Source organism: Globicephala melas, chromosome 15 (assembly GCF_963455315.2).
Source record: "Globicephala melas chromosome 15, mGloMel1.2, whole genome shotgun sequence".
Classification (NCBI taxonomy): Eukaryota; Metazoa; Chordata; class Mammalia; order Artiodactyla; family Delphinidae; genus Globicephala; species Globicephala melas.
In genome coordinates, this window is record NC_083328.1 from 40174639 (window position 1) to 40187807 (window position 13169).

Sequence of the window (13169 nt, forward strand, 5' to 3'; positions counted from 1 at the left end):
GATTTGTAGCCCAAAGGTAGAATTCCAAGGAATGCCTTGGTTACAGTTGACCAAGGGTATGGAAGCAAGACTGCAGGGGCTGTCCTGCAGGGAACAGGAGCATGAACAAGCTCAGTAGGAAGTATTCATCTATTTGTTCCTTCATTGCACATAAATTTATTGAGCACCTACTATGCACCAGGCTCTGTGCTGAGTGCTGGGGATCAATGAGATAAAGTTCATACCCTCATGGACTTTTAGAGGGGGAAAGAGACAACAAACAAATTAATCAAACATAAAATAGGTCAAGAAAAACAAAGCAGAATAAGGGGGGTGAAGAGAAAGGGAAGGGAGGGGAGTCCAAGGCCCCTTGCTTTGATTGACATTAACCCAGGGACCTGAAGGACATGGAGGACGGAGCCAAGTTGATGTGGGGGAACGTGTTCTGGGCAGAGGGAACGGCACGTGTAAAGGCCCTGGGACAGGCATCCGTGGTGTGTTTGGGGACCTAGGAGGTGGACAAGGTGGGAGGGTGGGAGGTGGCAGGCATTGCAACGACTTTTACATGGTGTCATGACTCTGACTTTAACCCCTTCCCTCCTCTCTTCCAGGCCATGTACATGTTCTATGCGCTGGCGATAGTGTGTGATGACTTCTTTGTCCCCTCCTTGGAAAAGATCTGTGAGGTATGTGTCTGAGCCCCGGTACTGCTCCATCCTCCCCCACTGAGGTCCTGGGGAGCCCTCCATGCAGCTGGGGTGGGAAGGCCAGGCACCAGCATGCTTCAGAGCCATGGGCAGTATTAGTGCAAACACATCTCCAATCTGCTTAGAGTTTCCGTGTGCAGATCCGCAGTTGGGCTTTAACCCTCACGGCCAGTGGTCCCTGCCCCATTGGGCGTAACTCAAGGTACTGCCTGTGTTCTGCTCCTGCTTTCTAAGCCTGGCTCTTCCTTTCCCCACTCCTCACTGCCCTTTCCTTCTGCCGCTGCCGTAACCCTCCCTCATGATTCGATTCGTGGGGTCCTCACAGAGTGAGAAGTCTTCAGCCATACCTCCACTGCCCTTCCTCTCTGTGTATGTGCAGAGACGCTCCAGGCAGAGGCCTGAAAGGCAAGGCGATGAAAGAACTGGCCACAGAGACCAGGAAATCAGCCCGGTGAACGCCAGGCTGAACACCAAGTTACACCCCTTTCATCTGAAAACACTTAGCATATCTAGAACTCTTTCATTCTCTTGCTTCTTTCATCTCTTTTTCTGGTTTGAAATGTAGTTTGCTTTATCTGGAAGCGTTCTGTTTTATTTTATTTTTAATCCAGAATCCGCTTTGCAGAAGGGGTCTCTTCCCCAGATGCACTTCCTGTCCATCCAGAGCACCTGCTCCTTCACGTAGCCTTCAGCCTGGGCTGACCCTCCCTTTCTTCCCTCCCTTCCCCCCAGTGTCCGATTCACTGGGTCTTGGGGGACAGTGGGGAACAGAAGTAGCATTTCTATTAAGTTCCCAGGTGATGTGGAGACTGCTGGTCTGGAAGACACGCTTCGAGAACTGCTAGCTGAAGCAGTTTCTTCCACGTTCTGAAGTCTGTTAGTTTTGTGTACTTAAAGCAATAAAAGAGAGTCATGCCACAGCAACCGTGGAGAGGCCCCGGGAGTGGAGGTGGGAAGTGGGAAAGGAAAATCGGTGATCTGGTCTCTGAGATGGACGCAGGCCAGCGTGGAAGCCTTTTGTCCAAAGTGATTGAACGTGAGCACAGGGTCGCCTGATGGAGAAGAGGAGAAAGCACGGAAGCACCTGTAATCGGGCTCAGCTGTGACCTCTGAAATCCACCATTTGGTAGTTTACTCCTCATGCGAAGCGAACTACGCTCTGTCCCACACGTTTTTTTAATAGCAATGTTAAGACCTCGTGCTGGAAATGTACATACAATTGTCAGAACGCGTTCTCCTCATTGAGGAGACCCATAGCACCTGTGAGCACAGCCCTTGGGGAGGAATCAGGGTGAAACACAGCGTCGCGGGGCCGTGGGACGCGGGGCAGCTCCAGAGTGAGACACAGGGGCAGGTGAAGCGCTGGAGCTGGAGATGCAGAGGGAAAAGGAGGTGAGAGAGTGGCTGGGCCTTGGGATCGGGGAAGGGCTTGTGCAGGGGCAGGATGGGAGCAGCGGTCTCAGTGGCAACATCTTACAGGGACGGATATTTAAGCCGAGAAGAGTCTGAGCCGGTGAACCAAGCCTGGAGAACCCGGGGCGGGACTCAGCGTGCCTGCGTGTGGGGAGCCCTGAGGACGCCAGGCTGGGGCATCAGGAAGGAGCTGGGAAAGCTTCTGAGGGCTGTTCCGATAGATGGAAAGGGTCCTGAGGCAGGAAGACCCCCCAGCGGGTGACTCTGAGCACCAAGTGCCAGGTGGCCAGGGCCAAAGTGAATGAGGGGTGAAAGGGGCGGGGAGGTGAAGGAGGAAGAAGCAAAGTGAGTGAACGAAGGAGTGAGAGGAACAGGAGATCAGCCCGGCTGTGAAGTCCACGGCTAATGCCCGAGCTGGAGCGGACGCAGCAGGGAGAGGACAAACCAGCCACGGAGTGTGAGCGCTGTTAGGGTACCTGCCCGGTGAGACGGGATGCCTGGCACCGCTCACAGCCACACCTTTCACCTTGAGGTATCAGCACCTCCATCTTAGGGTCTCCTCAGAACCACATGCAACGTTTAGCTTTTCAGTCAAGATCTAGGGAACCCAGGTTTCCAGGTCAAAATGCTCAGTAGGGCTCTGGCGGCAGCTTCTTGATGGTCATTCGAGCTGGTGGCCTTGGCCGAGGCCATGCTGCCCCTCCATGGCTGAGCAAGGAAGTGCAGCTGCGGTGCCGCTGGGAAGAGGGACCAGGGACTCTTAGCTGGGATGCCCGGAGGGAGCTGGCTCTTTCCTGACAGCCAGCAGCTTCCTTTCTGCATCAGGACTGGATGCAGAAAAGCTCCCCACACTACCCAGCCTCAGTGTCACGTGTCTTCTTGCAGATCACCTTTCGGATCAACAGGCCGGGTAACCTGGACAGTTCATTGTGTAGCTTATCTTGGCGGGGCTCATCATCTCTTTGTACTCATTCTCACCACCCCCCATATTCCCCCTACCCCGGGATTCAAGACTGCATTGCGAATGGGGGTGGGTTTCAGGAGGGTGACCCTCCCCACTCCCAAAAGCCTCCATAGCCTCCTAGACTCAAGGCTTTAAAACTGCTTACCAGGAGCCTGATGTAGCCCAAATCGTCAGCATAGTAATGAAAAAAATCAGAATGTTTTATGTAAAAATGTGTATTTGGGGGTCTCTTTAAGTAGGGATATTTTGCAGCACAGAGGGCACTGAGCTTTTAAAAAGGAGGTGGGGCTTCCCTGGTGGCGCAGCGGTTGAGAGTCCGCCTGCCGATGCAGGGGACACGGGTTCATGCCCTGGTCCGGGAGGATCCCACATGCCGCGGAGCGGCTGGGCCCGTGAGCCATGGCCGCTGAGCCTGCGCGTCCGGAGCCTGTGCTCCGCAACAGGAGGGGCCACGGCATTGGGAGGCCCGCGTACCGCAAAAAAAAAAAAAAAAAAAAAAAGGAGGTGAAGTCCCGCTTGCCTCACATGGCCCGTGCCCATCCCCCCGTTATCTGTGCAGCCCCGGGGGCATTTGACTTAGGATCCCTGGATCTTGTCAGAGCCTTTAACTGGAGGGAACATGTAGCCCCCTCCCTGATACTGCCCCAGAGAGGAGGTGTGGCCCAGAGCGGGGGGGGGGGGGGGCGGAGAGGCTGAGCTGGGGAAGAAGGGGAGGCTGAGGATGGACTGAGCTTGGGACCCGGGGAGTCACAGTCACCTCCGTTCCAGGAAAATTCCGACTCACCTGTGCTTTTGCTCCTCTGCAGCGCCTGCACCTCAGCGAGGATGTGGCTGGGGCCACGTTCATGGCAGCAGGCAGTTCAGCTCCAGAGCTGTTCACATCGGTCATAGGTAGGTGCCCACCTGGGGAACGTCTCAGCCCTGCTCTCCCTGAAGGACAGGGCCTCTGGAAACGAGGACCCTGAGACCCCAAGGGGCAGAACACCAGCCTCCCACCCGCTGGGGTTGCTGTTATTATTTTATTAAAGTGATGCTTTTGCTTTGCATCAATGGGTTCCAGAACCAGTACCAATGGTTCTGTGGGACAGAGGGCCCAACAGACATTAGCAAGCTCTCTCCAACCCCCTGCTGTTTCCTGTAGATCCTGAGAACAGTCTAACGCTTACAGAAACTCCCCTGCACCCGCCTCGGGTGCAGCCCCTCCAGGAGGCAGCTGATGTTGGTTTGTGTTTCAGGCGTCTTCATCACCAAGGGTGACGTGGGAGTGGGGACCATCGTGGGCTCCGCCGTGTTCAACATCCTGTGCATCATCGGCGTCTGCGGGCTCTTCGCCGGGCAGGTAAGACTGGCGGCAGAACTTGGCATGGGGAGGGGGAGGGGCAGCGCGGAGGTGAGGCGGGGGCCTGTCTCCCTGGAGCGCACCCGCGTGTGGGCCAGAGGCCTTGGGCAGGGCGACGTGGGGTCTCACACCCCAGGAGGCTGGCCCAGCCGGGACTGGAAACCCAGGCACCATGATTTGGTCTCCGTGACGCTGGGTCGTGGAGTGCGCGGATCCATGTGAATAAGTAACCAGCCTGCGAATCTGAACGGGTCACACTCATTTTGATGTGTTACTGAACTGAACTAGAATGATGTAAAAATAGTCTTAGGAATGGAAATAGAGTAAATGAGAGAGAGAGAGAGAGAGAGAGGAAACGACAGATTTTCTTTTTCTGCTAAAAACAGTTTGCGCTTGTCACAGTTTGGGGCGAGTTCTCTCTTTTTCGACAACGATCAAGCATTTGACTTCTGTGTCCACTTTAGCTTACTTTGGGGGTCATGAGGGGCTTTGCGTGCCTGCCTTGTAACTACAGAGACTATTCCACTGCCAGGTGTTGTGGGGCCTGTGTCCGTCTGGTGTCTGTCTTGGAAAGTCTTGGGAAGACACCCGGAGTCACCAAAGTAATGAGGCTGCTGGGCACCCGCAGCATTGCAGTGGGTAGCTGGGGGTCTGCAGCCACCCTGGCCAGCTCTGATGCCCTAGTTTCTTCGTAGGGAGATTATTCAGAAACACAGTCCTGAGCTCTCTGCCCAAACAGCCAGGACTCTGTATCTTCCAGGAAAAGCGAGTTCTAGTCACTAGCCCACGAGGGTCCCCGACATGGAGTACTGAGGCACCGGGTGACCCCACCAGCCTCCTGGCTGTGGAGGGAGGATGCAGGGTCCTGCTAGAAGCAGCTGATTGGTTTGCAGGGCTAAGGAAGCTCCTGCAAACCTTCTCCCACATCCTTTTCCAGCCCCTTCGTCGTGTGGTCAGCTGGCCAGGGGCACCCAGCTCAACCCAACCCTCAGGCAGACTCCAGAGTCTATAATGCCGGCTGCGCCCCAGCACCACTGCCCTCCGCATCACCTGCTTTTCACTCCTGTCTGTCTTCCTTATGCTGACTGATTTGTCTGGGTTGCCTGGTGGGTTCGATGCTTCTGGGCAGCAAGGCAGAGCGACACCTTGATCTCGTCAGGGGTCAGCTCCAGAGCCCACAGTTGGACGCTTACTTCTGAGGGGAAGCTGCTGGGCAGCTGGGTCCACACGCGGTGACTGAGTTCCACCGAACTTGCAAGACTGAACATTTTCTTTCTTCATCCTTTCAGTCGGTTATCTCTTATCTTAGATTTTGTGGACCCACGATGTGGCGTTTTTTTTAGATCTCCTATAAATGTGGTTAGTATCGCAAAAAATGAGTGTCCGTCTTTGCCTTCGGGGCCATCTGTACTTTCTGATTCTCACCTGTGAGGGCCGCCCTCTCATTGCCTCCCAGAGATGAAGCCACGTTCTGCAGAGCCTGTGGCTGTCAGCACTGTCTTAATTAGCATCGTCACCATTAGCAGTATGAGTATTAGTGCTGTCACTAGTTCATTAGTCATTGGTACCTGAAGCCTGATGCAAAGTCAGACCCAAAGGGGGAGAAGTAACGTAAAGAAAAGAAACAACTGGCTGGAAAGTGCCGAGTAAATACCACGCAACTAATTACATAGGAGATGGGTTGAATGCATTTGTGTTTCATAAGTTACTAGCAATGAGGGTAATCACTGGCTTGGTTAGAACAGAAAAGACACATTGCTTCTTGAACTTTAGCAAGTGCTGGTATCAGTCAGTTCACCCTCCCACCACCCCGGGAAGGTCTTTGCCAAGCTCATCTCACGTGATTGTGGAGAGAAACACCAACCACCACGATGGTGTTAGGAGCAGCCCATGGGATGATTCTGGGGGCCGGCCCTCCCTTCTGACTTTCCTTGTCCTGTGTCCAATCAGAAAGCTCCAAGGCCACCCAGCTCTCTTTTTCAGACCTTTGTAGAATCCCGGAAGGCTTCGCAGAGGGAGAAAAATGATGTTTTGGGAAGAACATGAGGCCGGGGATCAGACTGGCCTGGGTTTGAATCCTGATTCTGCCATTTGCTGACTGTGGAGCCTTGGAGAAGGTACTTTACTTCTCTAAGCCTCAGTTTTCTTGTCTATAAGATGGGTACAAGGGCATCTACCTCCTAGCATCGCTGTAAGGATGAAACATAACAGGTTCAGCATCAAGCAACACCTGGCCCACATGGTAAATGCTCAATAAAACTTAGACACCATGATCAGCCCTCAGAAGAATAAGGTTCCCTGGGGTCCCTGCCACTAGATTCCACCCTAGGTCCCTGCAGTAATTTGACCCAGCCGTTGACAGAACTTTTTAATGAAATAGTGGAACAGCCACAGGGTGCCTGGTGAGGAGGGACAGGAAAGTCAGGGAGAAGGTCTTCTAAATGAGAATCAAGAGGAGGACGAGTTGGTAGAGCAATGAGCTCAGAGGACTGGTCCTTGCCTCTGTGTTTTCTGATCAGTGGGAGGAAAACAAAAATCTGTGAGACACAGGCACTGCCTTACCTATTGAGAAGCCTTCCCGGGCAGTGACGTTGGTGCAGAGGAACGTTAGTTACAGTGAACGATGGATACGGGGAATTGAGCTGATTAATCAATCTGGTCGTGGGTCTCACTTAGCAGTGTTATTTACATTGCTCCGCACTTTCATTTGCTGGGAGAATTACCAGTGGGTGCCCGTGGGCCTCTCTCTAATGTATCCCGGCATGAAGGGCTGCTTGTGACCAAGTCTGCTACCCATCTGAAATGAAAGTAATAAAGCCATAAGGTTTGAGTTCCTGTCTCAATTAGGGTTTTGATGAATTCGATGGAATTAAATGTCTGCTGTATTTGCAGTTTGCAAACATAACCAGTGCTTTGGTGTTCGCCTGAGGTACTTTGGGGAGTTTTACGGGACAGGAAGGAAATTGCTTCTTAGAAAGTGGCTTTTAGAGAAATGCTTGGCATCCCGCCAAGACGTTTACAGGGCTGTGGTCCTGCAAGGTTTCTTTATTTAAGAGCAAAAAATAATAACAAAGAGAGAACCCCCAGCTCTGGAGGCAACCTGCTAATGTATCTCAGGGATTATATTGAAAGAACTTCATGCCAGTTTTGCAAAACAACGTACTTATGAATTTAAATCTACCATTCAGAGTGTATTAAGCTTTAAAAGCATAACCACAGACAGACAGTAAACAGTTTAACTGCATCCCAGATACCGGACTTTCATATTCCGGTTATTACAGGCTGTCATGAGCCCCCTCGTCAGCTCTCCTGGATCCTAGAAACGGGCTTGGTGTTCTTTGGTGAGGTCCACCTACGTTTGGCTGGGTTTACCTTTCTTCAACTAACACCCTGTCCGTGCCGGCCTCTTTACACAAACCCAGGCAGCACCCAGAGGTTGTGCCTCTGAATGGAAACCTGCCTTGGATTGGGTTTCCCCAGAAGAGAATCTAAGCCACAAGTTCAAGTTCAAGTAGTTTAGCTAAAAGGTGATCCCAGGACAGTCCAGCCAGGAAGTTGGGGAGTGAGATAAGGAGGAAAAAGCAGCCGAGGAAAGTGTGTTCCCAGCAAGTCCCCATGTGGGCAACTGGTTTGACTGCTCCTGGGGGGACTGGGAGACGGTGTAGAACACGACCTCCAAGTTATCTCACCCAAGGGGGAGGGAGCAGGGGTGTTTACCCACCAGCCTCCCCCATCGTTGCCTAAGGACTGCCTTTGAGGGATGTGAATTCTCCTATGTTCCAATTTTCTGGGCATAGGCAGGATGGACTTTGGGGTCCAGAGAAAACCCTTAAGCAAAGAGACGTGTGAGGCTGGCTGTTGGAAGGACCTGAAATGGTAAAGGTGGGGAGATATGAGTGAGGTCCATAAAGCATGGCTATAAACTCAAAACTCAGCCTTCAAACATAAGCCATCCGGTGGGTCTCATGTCCAGCTCCCTGGGAGAAGACAAGCCTCAGTGCCAGGCTGCCTCCCAAGAGCTCAGGGCCAGGATGGCTCGCACATAGGGAAAGCCCTTCATGTTCAGAGTAACAGCTGCCGTTCTAGGTACTTTTCCTTCCACTTGGGATGCAGTAGACCTGAGCTCCCATGGGAGCACAGAGAGAAATCTGGAGAATGTAAAAATCCTCCTTATACATGGATATCAAGGAACAGTGGAGACAAGAAAGTCTTGATGAACTGATTTCCAGAGAGAGGAGCCCATTGTACGTGAGCTCTGGTGGGTCTGGATGCAGGCGAGCGGCAGGACCCGGAACTTCACTGGGTGGAGACAGGTCAGCTGAGCCTCAGCAAGGGTGGCGAGAGGTGGGATGCCCTGGAGTCTGAAAGATGATCCAGGACAATAATGCTTTGATCCACCCGCCCCTGTTGAGAAAAAAAACCACGGAAGTGAAGGCAGGGCCCACGACGAACAGAAAGAAGTCATTCCATCTGCCCCATCTCCCACCTTCTCCTGAGACCTGAAATTGAGGCACCCAAAGGGGATTGGGAATTTGGAATGCCAGACCAAACCCTGATAAGAACTGAGACTGGCCCTTCCTTAGGAAGCTGAATGCCATTGGGCTGAGCCGAGGTGAGCTGACATTTGAACCCAGGCTGACATGTGAATAATCACCTCCTCCCTTTAGTCAACAGAGGAGAGAAGAGCTGGAAATTTCCAGAGGGAAGAGAACCAGTATTATTCTTCAGTTCTCACTCTTCCATACATAATTTCCAGGATGCAACGGTAGATTACAGGACCTGTGAAGAGGCAGGAACAAACTTATAACCAGGGGGAAACAGCAGCAGAAGTAAACCACAGATGATCCAGATACAAGAATTGGCAGAAAAGAATTTAAACTGTCTACCGTCTATCTTAAATAGGGAAAGGTGGGAAGAATTAGTGAGGATGGGTGATTTCAGCAGAGAAATGGAAAAAATAAGAAAAACCAGATAGATGCTATATATGTTAAAAAATAATAAGTTACTATTTATTGAGTTTCACCAAACTGCAGGTACCACACTAGGTGCTTTATAAATATTTATAGAAATACACCCCCTGACTTTTAAGATAGTACTGTCCTCATTTACAGACAGGGAATTGAGTATCTGGGGACAGAGGGCTACCATGAAGTAGTTCAGCCTGGATTTGAGCCCACATCTGCTGACTATAAAATCCATTCTCTTTCCACATGGGAAGCTTATGACTTAAAAACCTCCAGATGTTATTATTGGGTTCTTATAATTATCCCTTAGCTCATATGTGTTCCTTAGAAATGTTGAGTGTAGGAGCTCGGGACAAAGCGAAGAATAGATATGTCAGCATGATAGTGGTGACCCAAGCTGGGTGATGGAAGCGCTCGGCCCAACAAGTGCTCAGGGAGAAGCTCGTCTTGTAATCAGATGGCATCGTCCTCTGCTGGGCTTACGCTTCCACCAAACAGATGAGGGATTCAGGCTAAGAAACACAGTGAGAGGTCCACAGACCACCCCAGTTACCTGTACCCCTCGGTTCCTGGCTTATTGTTCCCCAGACAAAACCCAACAACAAACACATCACCTATCAAGTTCCAGTTCTGAGAAGCATCCAGTTTCCCCAAGAGACCAGGGACTGAGGACAGGCGAGGCTGAAGACCTCACCCTGCTAGTTGCCAAATCTAAAAATGGGAGCTGGAGGCCTGCCACCGCCACTAGCGTGGGAGGAAAGTCACAAGGAGGAGAACGAGTGATCTGTGGAGAAAGGAAGGGGGCAGGTGCGGGTGGAGGCCTCACCTGGGAGGCAGGGTGCTATAATATTCGATCTGGTGAGGAGCCGGAGAGGAGAATTTGTGGTGCAGAAGTAGACCAAGGCCAGGGTCAGGTCCAGCTGGTGCAGTCACTAGATTCTCCCACATTCCAGGAAAAGGGAGTTTCTCCCAGTGTCATCTGCAGGCCGCCTGCCTCAGGAGGACCTTGTTGAAAGCAGGATCCCCTGCCCTAGTCCAGACCAACTGAATCAGAAGAGCAGCTGTACCTGCTTGAACCCCATCTACAGGCTTAGCTCTGCTCAATTCTCAGACCAAGCTTGACCTTGGGCAAGAGGCAGCCCTCCTTGGGCAGTTGGCCCAGGCAGCATAAATGGTCCCCTCTTGATGCCCCCATCCTATGACTGGCTGTCTGCCTGAGGCCATCTCCCTCACTGTTCCCTGGTGTCTTTTCCCTGGCCGGTCCCCCACAAGGCCAGGTCCTGACAGAGCCCCACACCTGATCTTTCCCTGATATATGCTGTTGTTCCTGGCCCAGGGTTCCTTTAAGGTCACCCGCAGCTCTGTGCTGCTCCGTCTCGATGGCCTCTGCATCCTCATCCCAGATCCCTGTGCTCGCTTTGACTTCGGCTCACAGTACTTGTTCCTGGTTTGTTCTACTTCCTTGAAATGATCTCTGGAGATACGATCCCACATCTAGATTAGGTAAGAGGTTTTTGGTTTCAGGTAACAAAAAATCCCCAACTCTAACCTGGCCTCTTAAATGATGGAAATTTTATTAGTGTCTGAAAAATACAGAAGAAAATGGACATCAGGCATGGTTTGATCAAGACTCCAGCACCATTTTCTGTGATTCTCTTGTCACTAACCTCCTCTGTTCCCTTCCTCATACATGTTTTCCTTCATGGTGCAAAAGGAGGGGGGGCTGTAGCAGTTTCAGGCCTCATATTTCACACTGACCAGGAAGGAGGAGAATATCTCCCCACCCTTCATCCCTCACCTGGCATCATCAAACAAAAATCTGATTGGGCCGACTCAGGCCACCTGACCATCCCTGAACCAATCACTGTGGCACGGGAACTAGAGTTACCCAGTTGGCTTAGATCACTCAAGAACCACCCACCCATTTCCTCCTTCTCCCCAGAGGTAAGGATATGATTGGTTCCACCTCAGATATATAGCTTTTGGTCCCTGGTTATCATAGAAAGCAGGTAAATGACTACAGAACAAAGCCTGTGCAGTATCATGTGCTGCCTCACTGGCTGTGTTCCCTGGGCTGATGTAGCATAAATGATCAAACACATTACAGGTCCGTCACAGGTCTGTGTGTGGACATATGCTTTAATTTCTTTGGGGTACATAACGCAGGAGTGGGATTGCTGGGTCATATGGTGAGTATGTTTATAAGAAACCACCAACAGTTTTTCAAAGTGGCTGAAGCCCTTTTGTATTCCCACCAACAATATGTGTATTCCAGCCGCTCTGCATCATGATCAGCACTTGGTATTATCAAGTTGTTTTGTTTTGTTCTGTTTTTTTGCGGTACGCGGGCCTCTCACTGTTGTGGCCTCTCCCGCCTCGGAGCACAGGCTCCAGATGCGCAGGCCCAGCGGCCATGGCTCACGGGCCCAGCCGCTCCGCGGCATGTGGGATCCTCCCAGACGGGGGCACGAACCCACATCCCCTGCATCAGCAGGCAGACTCTCAACCACTGCGCCACCAGGGAAGCCCGAGTTGTTTTGTTTTAATTTTAGCCATTCTAGTGAGCATGCGTGGCACCTCGTTGCGGTTTTAACTTGCATTTCCCTGATGAGTCATGCTGTTGAACATATTTTCATGTGCTTACTTGCCATGCATATATCTTGTTTGGCAAGAGTCTGTTCAAATCTTTGCCCATTTTTAAGGGGGGTTTTCACCCTCTCATTCTGTGGTCCAGCAGTGTCTGTACCGTGACACTCAACTACCCTCCTGAGACATTCTGTCCAATTCATTTCCACCTCCAAATCAGCAAAGACTAGGGCTGTTACAAATGCTTTAAAGTGATCGTGGCAATGTTTTGTTAGTTTTGTTGGATGCATTTGGGTTTGCAAGAGAGGTCCTCTGAAATGGCGCTCTTCAGTCGTGTGGGAGAAAATGGAGAGGTCATTTCCCTTTTGTCCCGCGAAGCGTGTAGCAGTAACGAGACCTGAGATGCATCGTTCCAGAACATGAGGAGGACAGCAGGAGTCTCTGTGGCTGGGGATGAACCTTCCTTCCGTGTAATTAAGTCTCACGTTGCTCCTCGAAAATGAGCGAAGGGGATAGAGTTTCAGGTCACCGTCTAGGTCCTTGGAAATGCTGCCCTCGGTGCTGGTGAGGGCTTTCAATGTGCAAGGAGCCCAGAACCTTAGAGCCGTCCCAGCTGAGCGCCACCCCAAGAGGAAGGTCCATCTTTAGGGCACAAATGTCATTTTCTTGTCATGATCATGCCCAGACAGACGCCACACCCCCCATGCTGCCTCTGGTTACAGCCAGACCCCAGCCCCACGAGCAGCTGAACCAGGGGCTGAAGGGTGAGTGGAGCGGGGACAGAAGCCTATCTGGCTGGCAGATGCTTGTTTAATTGTTTCTGTTTAACAGGCATCCCTAGTCGTCAGTCTGCCACTACTCTCACGGCTTTATACGTATCAACCCCTTTGGTCCTCACAAGAACTCTCTGAGGAGGACTGTGTTTTTACAGAAGAGGAAACTGAGGCTCTGAGAGGCCACATAAACTGCCAGTCGTAGAACCGTTAAGTTGGGAGGCTTTTAGGGCTGTAGGGGTCCTAAAAGCACAGCAATGGGAAGATCCCCCTCCAGACCAGCTCCGCCGGGAGATCTGGACCAGAGGTCTCATACATTAAGCTCCCTCCATACCACAGCCATCCTCCCCATTCACAGCTCAGCACCTTCCCATCCCAGTAAAATCCGCCTCGCCAAAGGAAGCAGAAGGGCGTAACCCGGTGAAGAGGGGAAGGTGGGCCATC

The 13169-nt window shown here is 51.7% G+C and overlaps 1 protein-coding gene across 1 annotated transcript in view; it reads left to right on the plus strand.

Moving 5' to 3' along the window:
* Positions 1 to 13169, plus strand: part of SLC24A3 (solute carrier family 24 member 3) — a 460077-nt gene that overhangs the window by 329365 nt on the left and 117543 nt on the right. The window contains exons 4-6 of the mRNA XM_060285209.1: positions 591 to 665; positions 3870 to 3954; positions 4299 to 4402. Coding sequence (XP_060141192.1) covers positions 591 to 665; positions 3870 to 3954; positions 4299 to 4402 — 264 coding nt within the window. The remainder of the gene's footprint in view (positions 1 to 590; positions 666 to 3869; positions 3955 to 4298; positions 4403 to 13169) is intronic.